We start from the raw sequence: 16673 nt of genomic DNA on the forward strand, positions 1-16673 counted from the left end.
TAGCCAGTAGCTAATCCTGTGATCAGTCATGTATGTCAAGTGCTGTACTTCCTTTCCTCCTTATTGGCTAAGTTTGTGATTTATTTGGCACAAAGTTGTTAGGTGGTTGTGACTTATGACTTTATTGTTGAAGGTTGAAACTATTGTGAAAACCTGAAATGATCAAGGATCATCACAAACGTGACATCATGATGTAAATGTCTTTGAGAGCTTTCAATATGTCCTTGCCTTAGACGCTCTGCCTTCTCAGATTCTTGTGTTGAGTTGCCATTTGTTCTTTTCATTAACTGAAGGCTTTCCACCTAGCATTTTCTTTCTTGTTTCTTTTCCCTCCCATTCTTAAAGCTATCTCTGCAGCATTCTTGACTTCTAGCTTAGTGGGATTTTAACTTTCTCAATGTGCAGTTCCTGCAGGCTGCAGCTTCTGTGAAGCAGCTTTTGTTACTCTTGTCAGTAGGTACAGAAGCTTGGCTGCCCTATGTTTGCTACAGGAGAAATAAGGTGTAGTGATCAGTCTGTTCTGTCACTTGACCTCCCAGTTCTTGTGCTTTAACTGATGTAACGTAAATGGCCTGAGCACACAGACCCTTTAAGGTTGTCCTGTACTTAGATACTTTCAGGCTGCCCCAGGAATGCTAACATTTCACAGAAGTTGCCTTTGATTAGATACAGAAATGTTGTGTGGAAGCAACTTCTGTGAAACATTTTTACTGTTCAAGAGAATAGATCACTAAGTAGGTAGTACTGAAGTAAAGCTGTTAAACTATGTGGAAATAAATACATTGGAAGTTTGGCCTGTTACAAGTTTCCATTAAGTAAATTTGAATGCTTAAGAAAAACTATGATTATTGAAAAAGCTGTTACTCTTTTAAACACAAATCATATTCTGGAGAAACAAGGAGGAGGTTGTTTGTAGTTTCCCACCTTTTCCTTTTAATTCAAACTGAATGGAATTAAATGATTTATAAACTGCTGAGGTTCTGCATTTCATGCACTACCTCTCTGTATGTGCAGTCACTTTATATATATTACCCAGCAGCTGCTTCTGCTTCCTGTTGGATGTTGCAAGGCTTGTATGTGTTACCTAGATTACAGGGGTGGTACAAAAGATTAGAATTGATGTGCTTACCCACAAACTACACTGGCAGACCACAAGACACCTTTGGAGACAAAAGAAAGTGGTTTCCAGTCTTTCAGACTTTGTGATTTAGGACTGAAGTGCTTAAGTTTAATTTGTTTCACTTGAAATTTGACAAAGTTTGCCTTTGTCGCACTGTTAGGTGATTTTTGTCCCTCTTGGAATCCTATGTTTGTTTTGCTGTAAAATCTCAGGTTTTTGTCTTTATGTACTATAGTATTTCAAAAGTGGATTTGGTTTAATCTTATGACAGCTGTCATATTAAAAGCTGAATTCTGCCTAACATGTTGCTTGTACAAAAGCAAGCAGCCTCTACTGTTTGGGATTGTGGATGTGTATTGGCTGTCTGTTACAGGACAGCTTTATGAAGGCAACAGCAATACACAGAACATACAGTGCTTCCTTTACTTAAGACTTTTTTTCCTCAGAAAGTAGGAATATGGATGTTGAAGATAGCCCATTTTTCAGTTTTACTATGACATCTGTGCATCTGCATGGACTATTCCACCCACCATTAATCTAGAGATGATTGCTGGAGTTTAGGAAGAATATTGTGAAAGTAGCACTACATGTTTTGTCTTTTTTTGTGCTTGCATCTGCTATTGACCAATGTCAGAGGGAGAATACAGCTTCTAGCTGGTCCTTTCTAGTGAGATATCCTCCTGACAAATAATTAGTTGCAATATTTTGAGAAGAAGCAAGGATGATGTGCAAATCTTATGCAGGTGTTCGATATTTGAATGAAAACCAAAATTTTGGTGTTAGTGTGATACACTGGTCCAACATTTAGAAAATGCAACTTGTCCAGCATGGACAAGTTAACAGTGTCTCAGCACGGCTGATGGAAAAGAACAACATGACAAATAACTGGAGCGTTACTATTCTGCCAGAATCATTTTCAGGCATTTAGAAGATTTTATAATAGTCCCTTTAAGTGAAATTCCCATTTCAGAATCTGAAAACTTGATGGCTATTTGAAGAAGTAGTGAGCATTAGTTTACTAATCTTCTATTTCCACATAGGTATAGTTTATCTAGGAATGGATCTGATATTATGTCTTTAGAGCCTAATGCAGTCAGTAAGATTCTGATATAGGTGTTATCTCTTGGTCTGATCGTGCTCCTGGTGAGCTAACATTTTAAGATTGGCTTAATGAAAAGAGATATAAAAGTTGGAGATTAAATACTATGCTTTTAAAAGATTTTGCTTGTTTAAATAAAATTCAAGACACTTTAAGTAATGACTTTGAGGATAAATAATGTATAAATTGTGACCAACAAAGTAATTGGTTATATGGCTGAAATAAGGATATATCTTGCAAGTTGCATTAGGTTTCTAGGCTTTCACTGAACTAAAATGGAGATGGGAAACTGAACTTGAATACCTAAATAAAATTCAATGCACTGTAGTACACTGAATGAAATATTAAACCACATCAATAGTTGCTTTAGTCTTAAATACCATAAATTTATATGGTAGGTAAATTGTGTTTTAAAGTGTTTCCTCCTTGTATTTTTTATTGTTAGCTAATAATCTTAAATCAGTTAGTGGTTCTGGGCCCCAGCACTGATGAATCCAGGTTGTCCCCTGAAGAGGTGAGGGTAAGTCTGTACAAGCAGTAAAATGATTATTTCTGCATTGGCCATAGCTGAGAACAAAATGATGATACTGCTTGTGGCCCATTGGAGTAGCACAAGATGGGCTGGCCACTTCTAGCAGATTCCTAGCTCCTGTCTCTTGTAATCATTGCATCTGGGCTTGATGATGGGATGCCAGTAGAAGCAATATTCCTTTCCTCTGTTAATTTTATTATTAGGCTTCCATTGAGTCAAATTTAATTCTTACCAAATCAAATGTTTTCTTATGTGATGCATCACTAGACTACATTCAGAAGCAGAGCAAATAACTTGGAGTAAGTAACACAGCTTTGCATAATGGAGATGAGGAGTGACTGGGGAAAGTGAATTCTGGTAGTTGAAGTTCAACCTACCAGAAATTGTTTCAAGTTCTCTGAGGACGTACTTAGAGAGTGACGGATAGCAGCGGATCAGATCGTGTGCGCAAATGAGAATGAGAGAAGATCAAATTTATCACCATTTGAGTACCTGAGGAAGAGAAATAGCTAACATTTCATTTATCAGAGCTAAGGCAAAACCAGCAAGGCCCAAAAGGTCTCATCCTCTTTCTGTAATATATGCAATTAGATATAATGTTCTTTTACTCAGTCTCTTGCCAAGTTATTTCTCCCCCCTCCGTTTCTTCTGGAAGAAGTGTACTATTCATTTTTTATGTAGTGCAAACACAGCTACATTTGTCTCTTGGAAACTGTCATTGTACTTGCTCACTTTGATAAAACCAGCTAAGATTTGTGGGATTCATTCCAGTCAATTTTTACTTCAGTCAATTGTTTTCCCTTCACAGTTCTCAGTAATGTTGGTTGAAAGTCCTGTATTAACTCTTGTAAAGCACTTGTTTCTCAATCCAGACTAGAGTCACATTAACATCTTCTAATAGATTTTTTACTAGACAAGTGCTTTCAAAATATGTGACTCTTTATAAATGTTTTCTTACTTGATAGGAAATGTTGTCTCGGAAAGGAAATATGTTAGCCCTCAGATTTACAAAGTAAGCATTTCAGCTTGTGGTGGAGTTTATAGCACAATAAATCATGTGCTTTTCTTTTACCATATCTTGCAAGAACAGTTGGACAAGAGATGATCAGATTTTTCCCTCCCCACAAATAAAGCTCTTGCAGGGACAGCTAAAAAATGTAGTTGCTTTACTAGTATGTGTCAAAGTTACAGAATGTCTGTGCTGGCAGAGTCTGATTTAAGTGGTTGTGGTCAGTCTGAGGAACCTGTGATGTGATAAGATAGCGTTTGTGAGGTCATGTGGTTTGCAAACACCCAATCTAATGTAGCAGCTTTGTCTACACAGGATAGTTAAATATATACTCTATACTTTAGAAAAGTGAATTGCTTTATTCCTTTAACTCAGCTTGTCCTTATAAGGGTTAGAGATGTTATACTGGCTTGAAAATACCCAGATTATTACTGAAAGACTGAACTGATTGGGAGATTTAATTATTCAGTAGCTTTCTCCAATTTAATTGCCCTTAATAAAGCAACTACCTTTAGAAACTATCTCACTAAACAAGCAATCAACAGGCAGATGGAATACACAATTGAATCCCTGTGTATTTTATAACCATCATTTTTTAAATTCAATTAACTTTGAGTGGTCACAATGTAATTAACACAGGCATGTTGCACTTGCCCTAAATGACAGTATTGATTCCATAATGATGGTACTTCATTCCATGAATCGTCATCTTTGTCAGATAGAGTTGATTCCTCTCCCTTCCCCCCTGGTAACACCATCAACAAAATATTTTCCATCCCTTGTGAGAGGGAAGAAAACCTCTAAATGTGATCAATATAACCTGGACAGTGGTGTAGTTTTCCTTAAATGGAACAGGTATGACTTTGTTTACTTGGATGAGGAAATGGTTTTTGGTATGAATCTTAACTATTGCACTACCACTAGTGACAGATTGAATTCAGTGCTAAAATAAATTAAGATTGGTGATTGCTGTTTTTATAAACATTTTCCCCCTTTTTTGTGCTGACTGTATCCTACACATCACAGCTCCAGATCTGTCTTGCTGAGCAGTGTAATAGTTCTTGATTGCAGCATTAGAGAGAAATACAGCTAGCTATAATTAATTACACTGTGTCCTTTAAACTTTGTATGGATTGCCAAAGCAAGTAAACTGATTAGAGGTAAAATTGTTTCTCTATCATGGCATTATAATGTTCTTGATTGTTGAAGCTGTGTGACCTGTCTGCTTTACTGATAGAGCTATGTTAGGGTCTGTCATGTTTTTCTGCCTATAAATAAAATTTTAGGGATTAAAAAATGGAGGAATTGAGGGTCTACTGGTTTATCTGAGTAGTTGTTCCTTGCAAAAACTGTGGATTAGCACCCATACACGGGTGCCAGCTCTGGGAGAAAACAAGCTCTGGAGAAGATTACTATATGTTAGTTTGTTATAGGTCTCTGTATGCTTATCTGAATATAAGCAGGCAAACAGTGGAAACACCTCCTAAAATTCTTTTATCAATTTGAGTGCCAGTCAGCACAGATGAAAGTAGCTTCTGCAATCAGGGGCAGAAATGTTACTTAGTCCATTTAAAAATGCTGAGTTTAAGTCCTGCTTTTAAATGACAGAGTAAAAGTGTGAAATGCTCATTTCCTGTAACTGTTGCCTGTCATGGGTGCATTTTCAGTCTCTATCAGCCAGTACATTCTAGTTAATACTTGAGGTTTCAGTGACATTTGTATTTATAGATGCATAAGGTAGGGAGAAGGACTATTGAGATTTAGGTATTTTCTTGAATGTAGTAATTGCAGTACATGAGGTGTGATTGCACTGCTGTTCTAAAATATTTTTGTTGCTGTATCCTCCCACCAAACAAACACTTCCATTACAGCTTCTTGTAGAAAGAGTTTCTGGGAACTTTCTATAAATAACTGGCTAGGAGGTAGAAGGAAAATTCCTAGGCCTGTTGTCCTGGACCTTCCTTTGGAATTGCACACAGTCTCACTACAACAAACCTGTCAGCTCTTAGAAAACTTCCCTCAAGAAATAAAACCTGACACACTTACTAAATACTAACTTCTTTTCAAACAGCATTAAAGTTGGGTATTCCTCAGTGCTGTTGCTATTTCAATTGTATATTTGATACCTAACTTCAAAGTTAAGCTTGATTAGACTGCACCAGATCAAAACCAGATACTTAACCATAGAGTGCAGTGATCAAAAAGTCATGACCTCCCATTGATCGCTTTATTGGTTTCCTGTTCTGATTCACTGGAAACCTTCTGGTCTGAACACTTGCTGCTGGTTTTAATCTTTGTCACGTTTGCAGTGCAGCAGACTTCTCTATGGTAGAACTGATCTACAACATACATTTAATTTAACATCATATTTCATTTTAGCTCAAGTACTCTCAAAATGATAATGTTGAAAAAACCCACTTTTTATAAAAAAACTTGAGTCAAGAAATTTAAGAGTACATTCAGAGCAGTATGAAATAAACATGTGGACGACTAACTGGAGGTGAGCTCCAGTAGATTTTATTCTGTAGATTTATTTAAGCTTCCTGACAGTTATAGGGGTTTTAAAATACATTTTGTATTACTCTTAGACTGATTATGACTTATGAAAGCTGGCAATTTAAAACAGAAGCCAAATATTTAAATGCTGATAAAAAACCCCTAAAGCCTGAAATTACTCAGTCTTGGAAATTCTCTGCTGCTCTTTTGCTTTTCACTTACAGCACACTTATCTCTTTTTAGTGGTATGGTCAGCAAAGTTCATTTGACATAAATATTTCAGGTTATACAGCAATATGTTGGTCATCCTTTTAAAAGTATGAGTTTCAAACCCAAAGGTAATAGTTTCCTTAAACAGGAGACTTCAGTAATTAATCACATACACAATCTTGGTTTCCAAGGAGCTAATGATGAGTGGGGCAGATTCAATCTATCCTGTAGTACCTCATGACTGTTGCCTTTAAGCCTACTATAGGTGGAAAAAGGAAAAAAAAAGTCAGCCCAGGGGGTTTTTTTAACTTTTAGGAATAGCAGCTATGCTGGCACAGCCAGAAAAAGGAGCCTAGGTTTATTCAGGTATTTAATATTGCCATTCACCGCTGTTCTGGCTTGGGCCCACCGTAGGATTATCCAGCCTGGAGTTTACTGCTTGCTCTGATTTCCAATGAGCTACTCTTGCCACTTTCAATTTTTTTTGCTGCAAGTGTTTGAAGAAATGAGAAGTAGATAAATGATGCTGCAGCTATATTAGATTGAATCAGTTCATAAACTCCAAAAATCACAGAATTAACTAGGTTGAAAAAGACCTTTGAGATCATTGAGTCCAATCTATGACCTAACACCACCTTATCACACCTATAACACCACCACTAGACCGTGGTACTGACTGCTGCATCCAGTCTCACACCCCTCCAGGGACAGTGCCTCTGCCACCTCCCTGGGCAGCCCATTCCAATCCCCACACACTCTTTCTGACTGAAATGTTTTTCCTAATGTCCAGCCTGAACTTCCCCTGGCACAGCTTAAGACTTTGTCCTCTTGTCCTGTTGCTGGTTGCCTGGAGAAGACCCTGTCTTGCTCTAAGCTCCTTTCAGAGAGATGTAGAGAGTGCTAAGCCTCCTGTCCAGGCTGAACAACCCCAGTGCCCATAGCTGCTCCTCACAGGGCTTGTGTTCTAGAGCTTTCACCAGGCTTGTTGTCCTTCTCTGGATGTGTCTGAGCATCTCAACATCCCTGCTAAACTGAGGGGCCCAGGTCTGAAAACAGCACTTGAAGTGCAGCCTAACCAGTGCTGAGTACAGGGGAAGAATGGCTGCTGCATTGTAACACCTGCTGGATGGAATATTTGTCTGGACTGATATTTGTCATTAATGGCAGTGTATTTCCTACTAATTCTGTTGGAGATGCTTCACTTACTTGATTTGCTGTGATAAGCATTTTTCCAAAAGAAGGTAGTGGGAGTTTTTTAAATGAGGTGATAGTGTACTACTCTGTGCCTTAAACTGGAATCATCTTGTTACAGCAGGAGAGTCATCACTAAATAGCAGTCAGCTGTTAAGTAGGATAAGGGATCCCATTAGATGCTGTGGACAGTCTCAGGAATTTTTAAGAATTCCAATTAATTTGCTTTTATTCATGTTAAATGTGATTATAATTTAATAGATCATAACTGATTTTTAATTGACTTGTAATTTTCTAAACCTCTATTATTCATGGTGCCAAGTTGACAGTATTTTTCTGAATTAGAGGAAAGGTATTTGTAAATCCTTATGACTTGTTTCTTCAGTTAAATGTGGTTAGATCATATTTTCAGCAGCATTCTAGTTTTCTTTTGAATCATGCTTGGGTTTTAAGTAGGAAATCTTATGAAGACTTTCAAATGTTACTAAGATTAGAACACATAAAGAGGGAAATCTGATTTTTAGATTCCTCTTCTTGCAAGTAAAAGCACTGAGAATTCAGGGTCTTTATTCTTTAAATAAACATTTAAATTGATATACTGCCTTCTGCCAAAACTATTTTTATTCACCCAAGGCAGTGGTCACATTTCCATCTCACTTGTGTATTTCTTGGTTATCTTACTGTGACTAGATTTAATACTTATTGGCAAGCTTTGTTAAAACCTGTCTTTACTACTTTGAAATTGAGTAAATTTAAAGAATGAATTACTGAGTGAAACCTTTTAAAAGGAGCAGACAGTAGCATTTTAGTTCCACTTTTCACCACTGAACTCCTAGCTTAAAACCTCACAGGTTACAACATAAAAATGTCTCCCAGAGCTTAAGTCAAACTGTTTCAAAAGTCCCACTTGAAAGCTTAACCTATGTTCCCTACTCAAAAAACCCAGAGGGACTTAGAAATATAACTTGCTTGCAACTGACTATCACCCTTCAAACTTGATTCTATGATTTAATATGGAACACCTTTGAATTGTTTAAAACTTCTAAATTTCTCTTTACTGTTTCTCCTTCATGCCTGGCTTGATGAGGCAGTCAGCATCAGGTAAGAAAGTTTATTTTAAGGTTCAAGGATCTGATTGTTAGCCTTTTTTCAGCTCTTTTGTATTTGTGGAAGTACACTGTTACCTGTTAAGAGTATGTACAGTTTTTTCATATGTTGCCCAGTAGACATAACAGTTTGTCTTTCAAATGCTGAATTCTTTAGACACAAGAAGATATATAAATGTGCACGTTATTAAAATTTTGTTATTGATTCAGCTGGCTTTTGAAGGGATAATGGTGACATATATTTTGATCACATAACATTATTAACCCTTTGAAATGTCCTAAAGACCTTGTTGCATGTGTTGTAGTAAAAACTAACTGGGTTGAAGTTGCAGTCATCTAGACAATATGACCTGGATTTGAGAATTAAAAGCAAAACACATGGGGTTTACCAGACCTGGTTTTTTATTGGTTGTTGTTTTTCTTTTTTTTTCTTTAGAGATCAGATTTGAGATTCTTGCAAACTGAAGCAGTAAAAAACAGGTTCCTTTAAATGTTACTTGTTGGAGTGACAGAGATCAAGTTCCCTTCACATGAAGGAAGGCCAGACCCAAAACTGAAAGCCTTTAACCAATATCGACTGTATAAAAGAGAAGAGAAACTAAGAGACCCTGGGGTGCAGGTCCACACTTTGCTCAACATGGCTGTAGTTCCTTTAGGGACAGGTATAGAGTAGAACTAGGCTGTGGGGGGAGTGTTTGGGTTGGATCCACACATCCTGCATTCCAAGCTCTTAGTTGGATTCCCCATTGTCTCAGTATGCTTGGCTAGATGAATGGCAAGATCTTCGCCTAATGCTTTCGTTCCTACCTTAAACTCTTTTCCCATGTTCAAATAAGACACTGACAACAAGAATCTCAAGTCTGTCTTAAAAAGCTGACAAATTAGTTTCGGTGTGGATAAGCTGGTTGTTCACCTGTTGCAAAATCTAAGCCATACCTACACAATGGCAAACATAGAATTGGTAGTTACAAATCAGGAAAGATGTTTTCAGTTGATATTGAGTCCTCTGACACTGGCTTAGCACGCAGCACCAGCCAAACCAGACAAAGTAACATTGGGCATTAACAGGAAGTATATTAAAAACCATATAAAGGGAGTTATATTGCCACTTGGCATCTGGATGGATGTAGAGAATTTAAAGAAGGTCTGTAGGAAAGTTAAAGGGAACTGAATGATGATTGTCTTGATTAACACCTGTTTATGAGAAGCTACAGTGGATTGGGAGGCATCTGTTCTAGAGAGAAAACTGAAGAAGGTACTATGATTATAGTTTCAGAATAATGACCACAGAACTGCTTTTCACCATTTGTTCCTGCATAATTAGAATCTGGGGGCACTTACTAAAATAAGTAGATTAATTTAAAACAAATAAAAGAATTTCTGGAATTTGCTGCCACATGAGATGTGGAGATAGACAGCAAATTTATGATCAGTCAGGGACAGCTGATCTATGAATGTATGCCAGAGCAGCTAGAAAGGGATTTCACTCCTATTTGCTACAACAGCTTCTGGCAAGTGAATGGAGGCTTGGTAATGTGAACATCCTGCTGTCACTGTTGGAGACACCATATTGGGCTGATGGACCATTGCCCTGAGCCAACAGTACAGTAAAGTTCCTCCCTTGAAAAAAGATACTGCTTTTTCTTTTAGAAGTGTAGAGCCTCACTTGCTAGACTGTAAAATTATATGAGAGATATGAGAGTGCAAAACTTAATTTCAGGAAACTTCAATTGTAGAGCTTTATGCTGCATTATCTGCTTGTATTGAATTGCATTGGAGTGCAGGCTGTCTGCAAATTGTTTCAAATACTCTGAGAAGCCATACAAAGCATTCCTGTTGCAGTAAAAATTCCAAATAATCAAGCTCCTTCAGAAATGCTCCTGAACAAATGTTAGGTTGAAGGGGCCCTGAACAATTTTCAGCTATGACATACACTTGTCCCTGTCAGTGCAGCCTAGCATGCTGTTACCTTCCTCGCTGCCCAGGGGTGGTGTGGGTTTGAGTTAGCCTTCCTTGTGGCAGGATCCCATTGTCCTCTTAACAGTGCTGCTCTCCAGCCTGCTGATCCTTGTAATACAAGCAAGGTCCATGCCACAGTGTTCTGGCTGAGGTGGCCATTTCTGGAGCAGACAGAAATTCTGGAGCTCTGTGACCATTGATAAATGTGTAGTGTGTATTCTCTGCAGCGTGTTATGTTTCTTCACAGCGGTCTGTTTCCCTTACATGTGAGGAGTGCTTAAGAAAAAAGGCAGCCAAGTGTAAAGCTGCAGATCAAAAGTGTTTCTGGAAAGTCAGAGATTTGTTATTCTAACAAAAGGATGCACAAAGATAACACAGTGTTTTCTGAGCCTCCCTTTAGGAACTGGCAAAGGCTGTGTCTATTCATGATTATCTTCACCACCAGCATTTTCCACAGACTCCCATTTGGAACAGTTGCTGCCTAAACTGTGAAACCATGATTTTGTCATGTTACCTAAATAACTTCATCTAAAGGTATCATGTTTAAGTCTTCACAAAAACAGTTGAGGTCATTGGCTTGGCTGAGTGTTCCAAACAACTAACATTGAGTATCAGCTTTATAATTTCAGGTGAACCAAGGGCTTAACTGTACAGACCTAAAAGCATATAATTTCTTTCTCTAATATGAAGTTCGTAGTCGCTTGTACAGCAGTTCTTTTTTTTCCTGTGGTAAGGGTGGAGAGAAATTGTTGGGTTTCTGTGTTTTATTTTCCTAGTGACTAAAATTGATAGCTGTTTTGGAAAATTCATGTGGTAGCTAATCTGATCATATTGCAGGATATTTTCAGGAATAATATTTCTAAATAACACAAGGCTTTCTGCATCTAGATATATAAGCTAGTAAAAATTATCTATTCCAGATATATTTATATGTGATATAAGCTGGTTTTGCTTGCATCATGAGTTATGCTGTACAAGTGTGGAGCTCTGTTTTTCTTGTCTTTATACAAAGTCCTCATGAAACAGCAGCAGCCTATGTGTATGTGAAGAAAATGCAAAAAACTGTTAGTATGCACAGTAACCACAAAGGTTTAGATCTACATCATGTTCCCGTATTCCTAACAGGGATTTTTTACTATAACATCAAAAGTTGGAGTTTTTACGTGCTAACATGCAATTTCATGGCTTCTAGCATGATTGTGACTCTTGTGATCTTTTTTCAACTCCTTTTTTATTCTCATCTTCTGCACAAGCTCATGGTAAGTAGAGAGATGCCTTCTTCCCCAAACAGACAGGTAAAAATCTCCTATTGGTGTCAATACCAAGGACATACAAGCACTTCGTACTTATCAAAGTGAATATTGCCTCAGATTTCTGAAACATCAAACAGATTTTGGTAAAGAAATACTTCAGCATTTTATTCCTTCTATTCTCCAGGTCTCTTACTGTAAAAAGCCGCTTCCAAATTAGCACTAGGTGCATCTTTTAAGCTTTTAGAGTGACATCAGGAAGGCTCTATAATCCATCTTTAATATTTATCTGCATCCTCAGGATTTTTTAGCTTAATATCTAACTGTGAAACTGATTCTGAGGTATCTTCTACTAAAAGCTAACAAAAATTAAATTCTAGATCAAACAAACCAAAACACCACTAAAACAATCAACCTCCGGAATGTCTTCCATGAGTTGCAGTTATTTTTCATTGAATTAATAGGAGACTTGCCAAACTTTAGTGCTTTGGGTCTTAGTTTTGAATAGTTTGAATGCATGGTTGAAATTGTCTATCACTCTGCAGCACATTGAATTAAAATATCTGTCTGTGGTCAGGTAACAATTTCTGTCTTGTTTGACATTCTCTTAAAATTGCAACTACAATCTCGTTATGCTGTACAGAGATATTTCTCTCATACTATTTGATGTGAAATCTCATAGGATCTGAATTAGATAATTAAGATACTCAGTGTTACAATGTAGACTGAACTAAACGTCCTCTTGGGGATTTTTTTCTGTGACTCTGGCAATATTTACTTGGGAGCCTGTTCATTGAAGGGGGTGCTTTCTCAAGTAAGAAATCAGGCAGTATGAGAAAGAATGGAGCTATAAAGTAAAATGTTAAGGCCAAAAGTGCTGTTGAAACAAATAGGCCACTCTAGAAGACAGAAGCCATCCTTGTGGGGATATTAAAGATGCAGTAAAAGCAGAATCTCTCATTACTGATTCTAGGTACCTTGATTATTAAGCCTTAGAACTGAAATACTTGAAGTGATCATCAAAGGTGCTACTTTCTGGTCTTTCATTTTATCCAGTAAGAGTTCAATGAGGCATTTCTTGATAATACACTTGGTTTTTTCATTTGGTTTTTGTTGTTTGGGTTTTTTATTGCTGGACTCTTGAGCTGTGATTAACTGTCAACTTCCACTTTTTCTAACAGATCAAATGTCTAAAAGGCCAGAGAAGCTTCTCAGACCAACCCACTTTTGATGGGATTCACATTGTCAACCATTTCACCGGAGATGATGAATCATTTCATTCTTCTGATGAAGATTTTCTAACTAACTCCATACAGGAGAGTGGGGTGAACTTTCATCTTCCCAGGAGGACTGGTCAGATGTCTTTGGATCACACACTTGTAGACAGCAGTGACAGTGATACTGAGGAAAGTGCCCTTCAGACTGGGAATTCAGACAAGATGGTTTCCAAGCAGAGAAGAACAGAATCTTACTCTACTACTGTGTGATTATCACTGTGACTAGCACTGAAGACTTCCATATTTCTTTAAGGCTGAAAGTTTGAGGGAACTGAAACCATCCAGCAGTTGGTTTAAGTAACTATTGGATTGGTCTGGCCTGTGATAAATATATACAAGTACTGTCTATCTGCCTTCTCTCTTTGCCAAATCTTGCTGATGACATACCATTGCCATAAAACAGGCTGGGAAGAAGTTGATGGATGACAGTTTTGACAGTATTACTGAATGTTCTTTGGTTTAGAAACTGCAAATATATAATTTCTTTAATGTGTAAGAAGCAGTTTTGCTGTTCACAAACACAGGAATTATTTTCCTCAAAAGAAATTGCTTTTGTGCAATATTTTATGCTCTGAACAAATGTGTATGTTTTACATTGTTATCCTTTTGTGATCAAGATGGACCCTAGTAAACCATCTGATCATGACACACACATATATATATAATTATCTTATGCTTCTCAATTAGTTTTGGTTTTTTACTAAAGTTATTGGATGCCCACAGAAGGCTTGAAAGGCAAGCCTTTATCTGTACTACTTCATATATGCAAATAATGGTCACTAATGTCATAAAGGTGTTTTTCACCATTTTCACTTAAATCTATGTGCATCTGCTTTTGATGTTGCTAAATAATAAATGGTCTGAATATGTTAATTACAATAATGTTTATTTTGTACATATTTATGTATCTACACCAAGCTGAAACTGTACATTACTCCATTTTATATGAGGAATGTAAATGTTGCGATATTACTGTCTCTGGTATTCTAACAGGAAAATGAATTCTGTATATACACACTAAAAGTGAATTACTAAATAAAGGCAAAACACTAACTTTGCATTAAGTTTCAGCCTAGCTACACTAACAGGCTCATGTCAGAAATGCTTGTTCAAAACACTATTGACTGAAATCTTTTACCTTCATGTATATGTAATGAAAATAAATTTTTCATGATTTAACAAGGTTGCAGCATTTACTGTTTAGTCCCGTCCACTTGGTTACCACATAGTTACTTGCATAGGCTCTAGCTAGGTTCAAATAAGGTGAAGAATTATTCATGTCTTAGTTTTAATAAATACACAGAGCAGTGCACATAGGTTCAGTCCTCTTAGAGTTTATATTACAGAGCTATTTAGGAAATAAACAATTGGTGCCACCACCAAATAGCTGTGATTGAGCAGAGCAGTAAGAGCTGAGCAATCTGCTTCCAGGCTCCGGAAAACTGAGATCTGGTCAAACAGCCTGAGCTTCTCGAACAGAACAAGATATCCTACTGTTGTCATATGAACATTTATGTGCACTTGCAGACACATTCTAGAGTCAAGAATGTTCTGTTATTGCCATCTTATGTAATGAGGCAATCTTTAAGACTTCTTTTAGAAATGTTTACAACTGTTCTATTAAATAAAAAGTAGTGATGCAGAAGTTTGGTACTGATAAGCAGTGTGTATGTTAACTGGCTTGCTACCTACAAGAAGCAGTGTAGTTGTTTAAAATTGCAAAAAAAGTGTGGAAGTGTTCTGCTGAATGTATCTGCTGGTCCCATTAGGCATTTCCCTTTATTTTGAATGTGTTTTAAGAAAGAAACAGCACGATTAGGAGATAACAAATGCTCAAAGAATGATAAGGACTGTATGGAAACAGCATATTATGGGCATCTCAACAATATTTATAACTATCTGCCTAGGTGCAATCTAATTTAAATCTTTAAGCATGTAGGTGACAAATTCCCAATTACTGATTTCTGCAGCTCCTAACTTGTTTCAGTATTTCTGCCAAATTTCCACATATCATACCAGTGGATATGTACCTCCAAGTACAGCCTGTGGAAATTGCCACCTCTGACTTGGATTAGCTGAGTGATTCTTATTCCTGTTGAAAATGTCATGTATGCAAAGCCAAATCAGGAGCACTCTGTTCACAAATGAGTAACAGTTGTCTTTTTTCCTTCCAATGAGCATCTGCTAACTGATGTTTGCACCTGGATCATTGTTGCCCAAGAGGATAGGTGACAAATGTCTTGTTGCCTGTCATCAGTACCAGCTGCAAGCCTCTCTTAAAGGTAATGTTCTGTAATAAGTGGCAGGAGTAAAATTCAGTTGGAGGGCCATAAAAACTCTGTCTGTTTGAATAGTGAAGTGTTATGATTTTGCAATAACTGCCTTACGGTTCAAGTGATAGCAAATGAGATTAGATGGCAAGGGTTATTTCCTGAACTTTTGTGGTTTTAAATATACAAATAGAATAAATACTGATACTGAATAATTGCATAAATAAAAATCTGCAGAAGTCCTTATCCAACTGACTACATCTCTTCTAGTGATAAAAGTGAATCACTGAACACGCTGCAGTTTCAGACTTGGTTATACACAGACTATCCTAGAAAGGCAGCCCAGGATAGGTTCTTCAGAATCATTCTGCTTTTTCTCCAAGTCTTCTGGCAGACAAATGACACTAATCTCTTTGCCTATGTATATTACAATTTGAATATACATCAGAATAATGACAAATCATTACCATAATAGACAATATATATAATGACGTGTCAACAAATAAAACATGCTAATTATCCTACACACTATGACCTTTCTTTCATTACCTTCTAACAAACATTGCTATTTACTTAGATTTGCTCTTGCATGCAGGCTGGAAAAGCTCAATATGAATAGTAAAAGCATAAGGTGAAAAAGCATGTAAACTCTTTGAATTGCATAGTACTGCACAAGTGACCGAAATTTCTGGTGCCCCACTATGAAAACTAGAATTCCTATGAGAACATTTTGCACAGTCAATGTTCTGTAACTATTGATTCAACTGTTTTCTGTTCACTGTGGAGGTACATTCTGGGTCCTCCACTCCTTCCCAAAGCTGGAATCCCTCTTTTCATCCTAGCCTTCAACACCACAGCCTACCATCACTTTCTCCAGTTTGTGTTCACAGTGATCATTTTCTAATCTGCTCTGGGAGCAGCAGAAGTTTCTTTGGTTTCTCCAGCAATCAAAAAAATTGCAATCAAAATCACTGATTAATTTCTGACATATTTACAGCATGTGTTTATGCCACAAGGAGGACCACAGAGAAGGCAGTGATAAGATGTTGAGGGAAAAAAAAAAGCAAGCAAGGTTTTACAAAGGTAAAGACACACTTCCCAACGGAATGCACAGCGCTACAAGTTCTAGCAGCTTTTCATAGTGGAAGTGTTCT

At 37.2% G+C, this 16673-nt stretch overlaps 1 protein-coding gene across 1 annotated transcript in view; it reads left to right on the plus strand.

Annotated features, from left to right (window-relative positions):
• Nucleotides 1-16047, plus strand: part of EVI5 (ecotropic viral integration site 5) — a 93867-nt gene extending 77820 nt beyond the window's left edge. The window contains 1 exon segment of the mRNA XM_064719826.1: nt 13154-16047. Within this exon segment, the coding sequence (XP_064575896.1) occupies nt 13154-13459 (306 nt within the window). The 3' untranslated portion in view covers nt 13460-16047.
• Nucleotides 16048-16673: the final 626 nt, after the last annotated feature.

Source organism: Zonotrichia leucophrys, chromosome 8 (assembly GCF_028769735.1).
Source record: "Zonotrichia leucophrys gambelii isolate GWCS_2022_RI chromosome 8, RI_Zleu_2.0, whole genome shotgun sequence".
NCBI lineage: Eukaryota > Metazoa > Chordata > Aves > Passeriformes > Passerellidae > Zonotrichia > Zonotrichia leucophrys.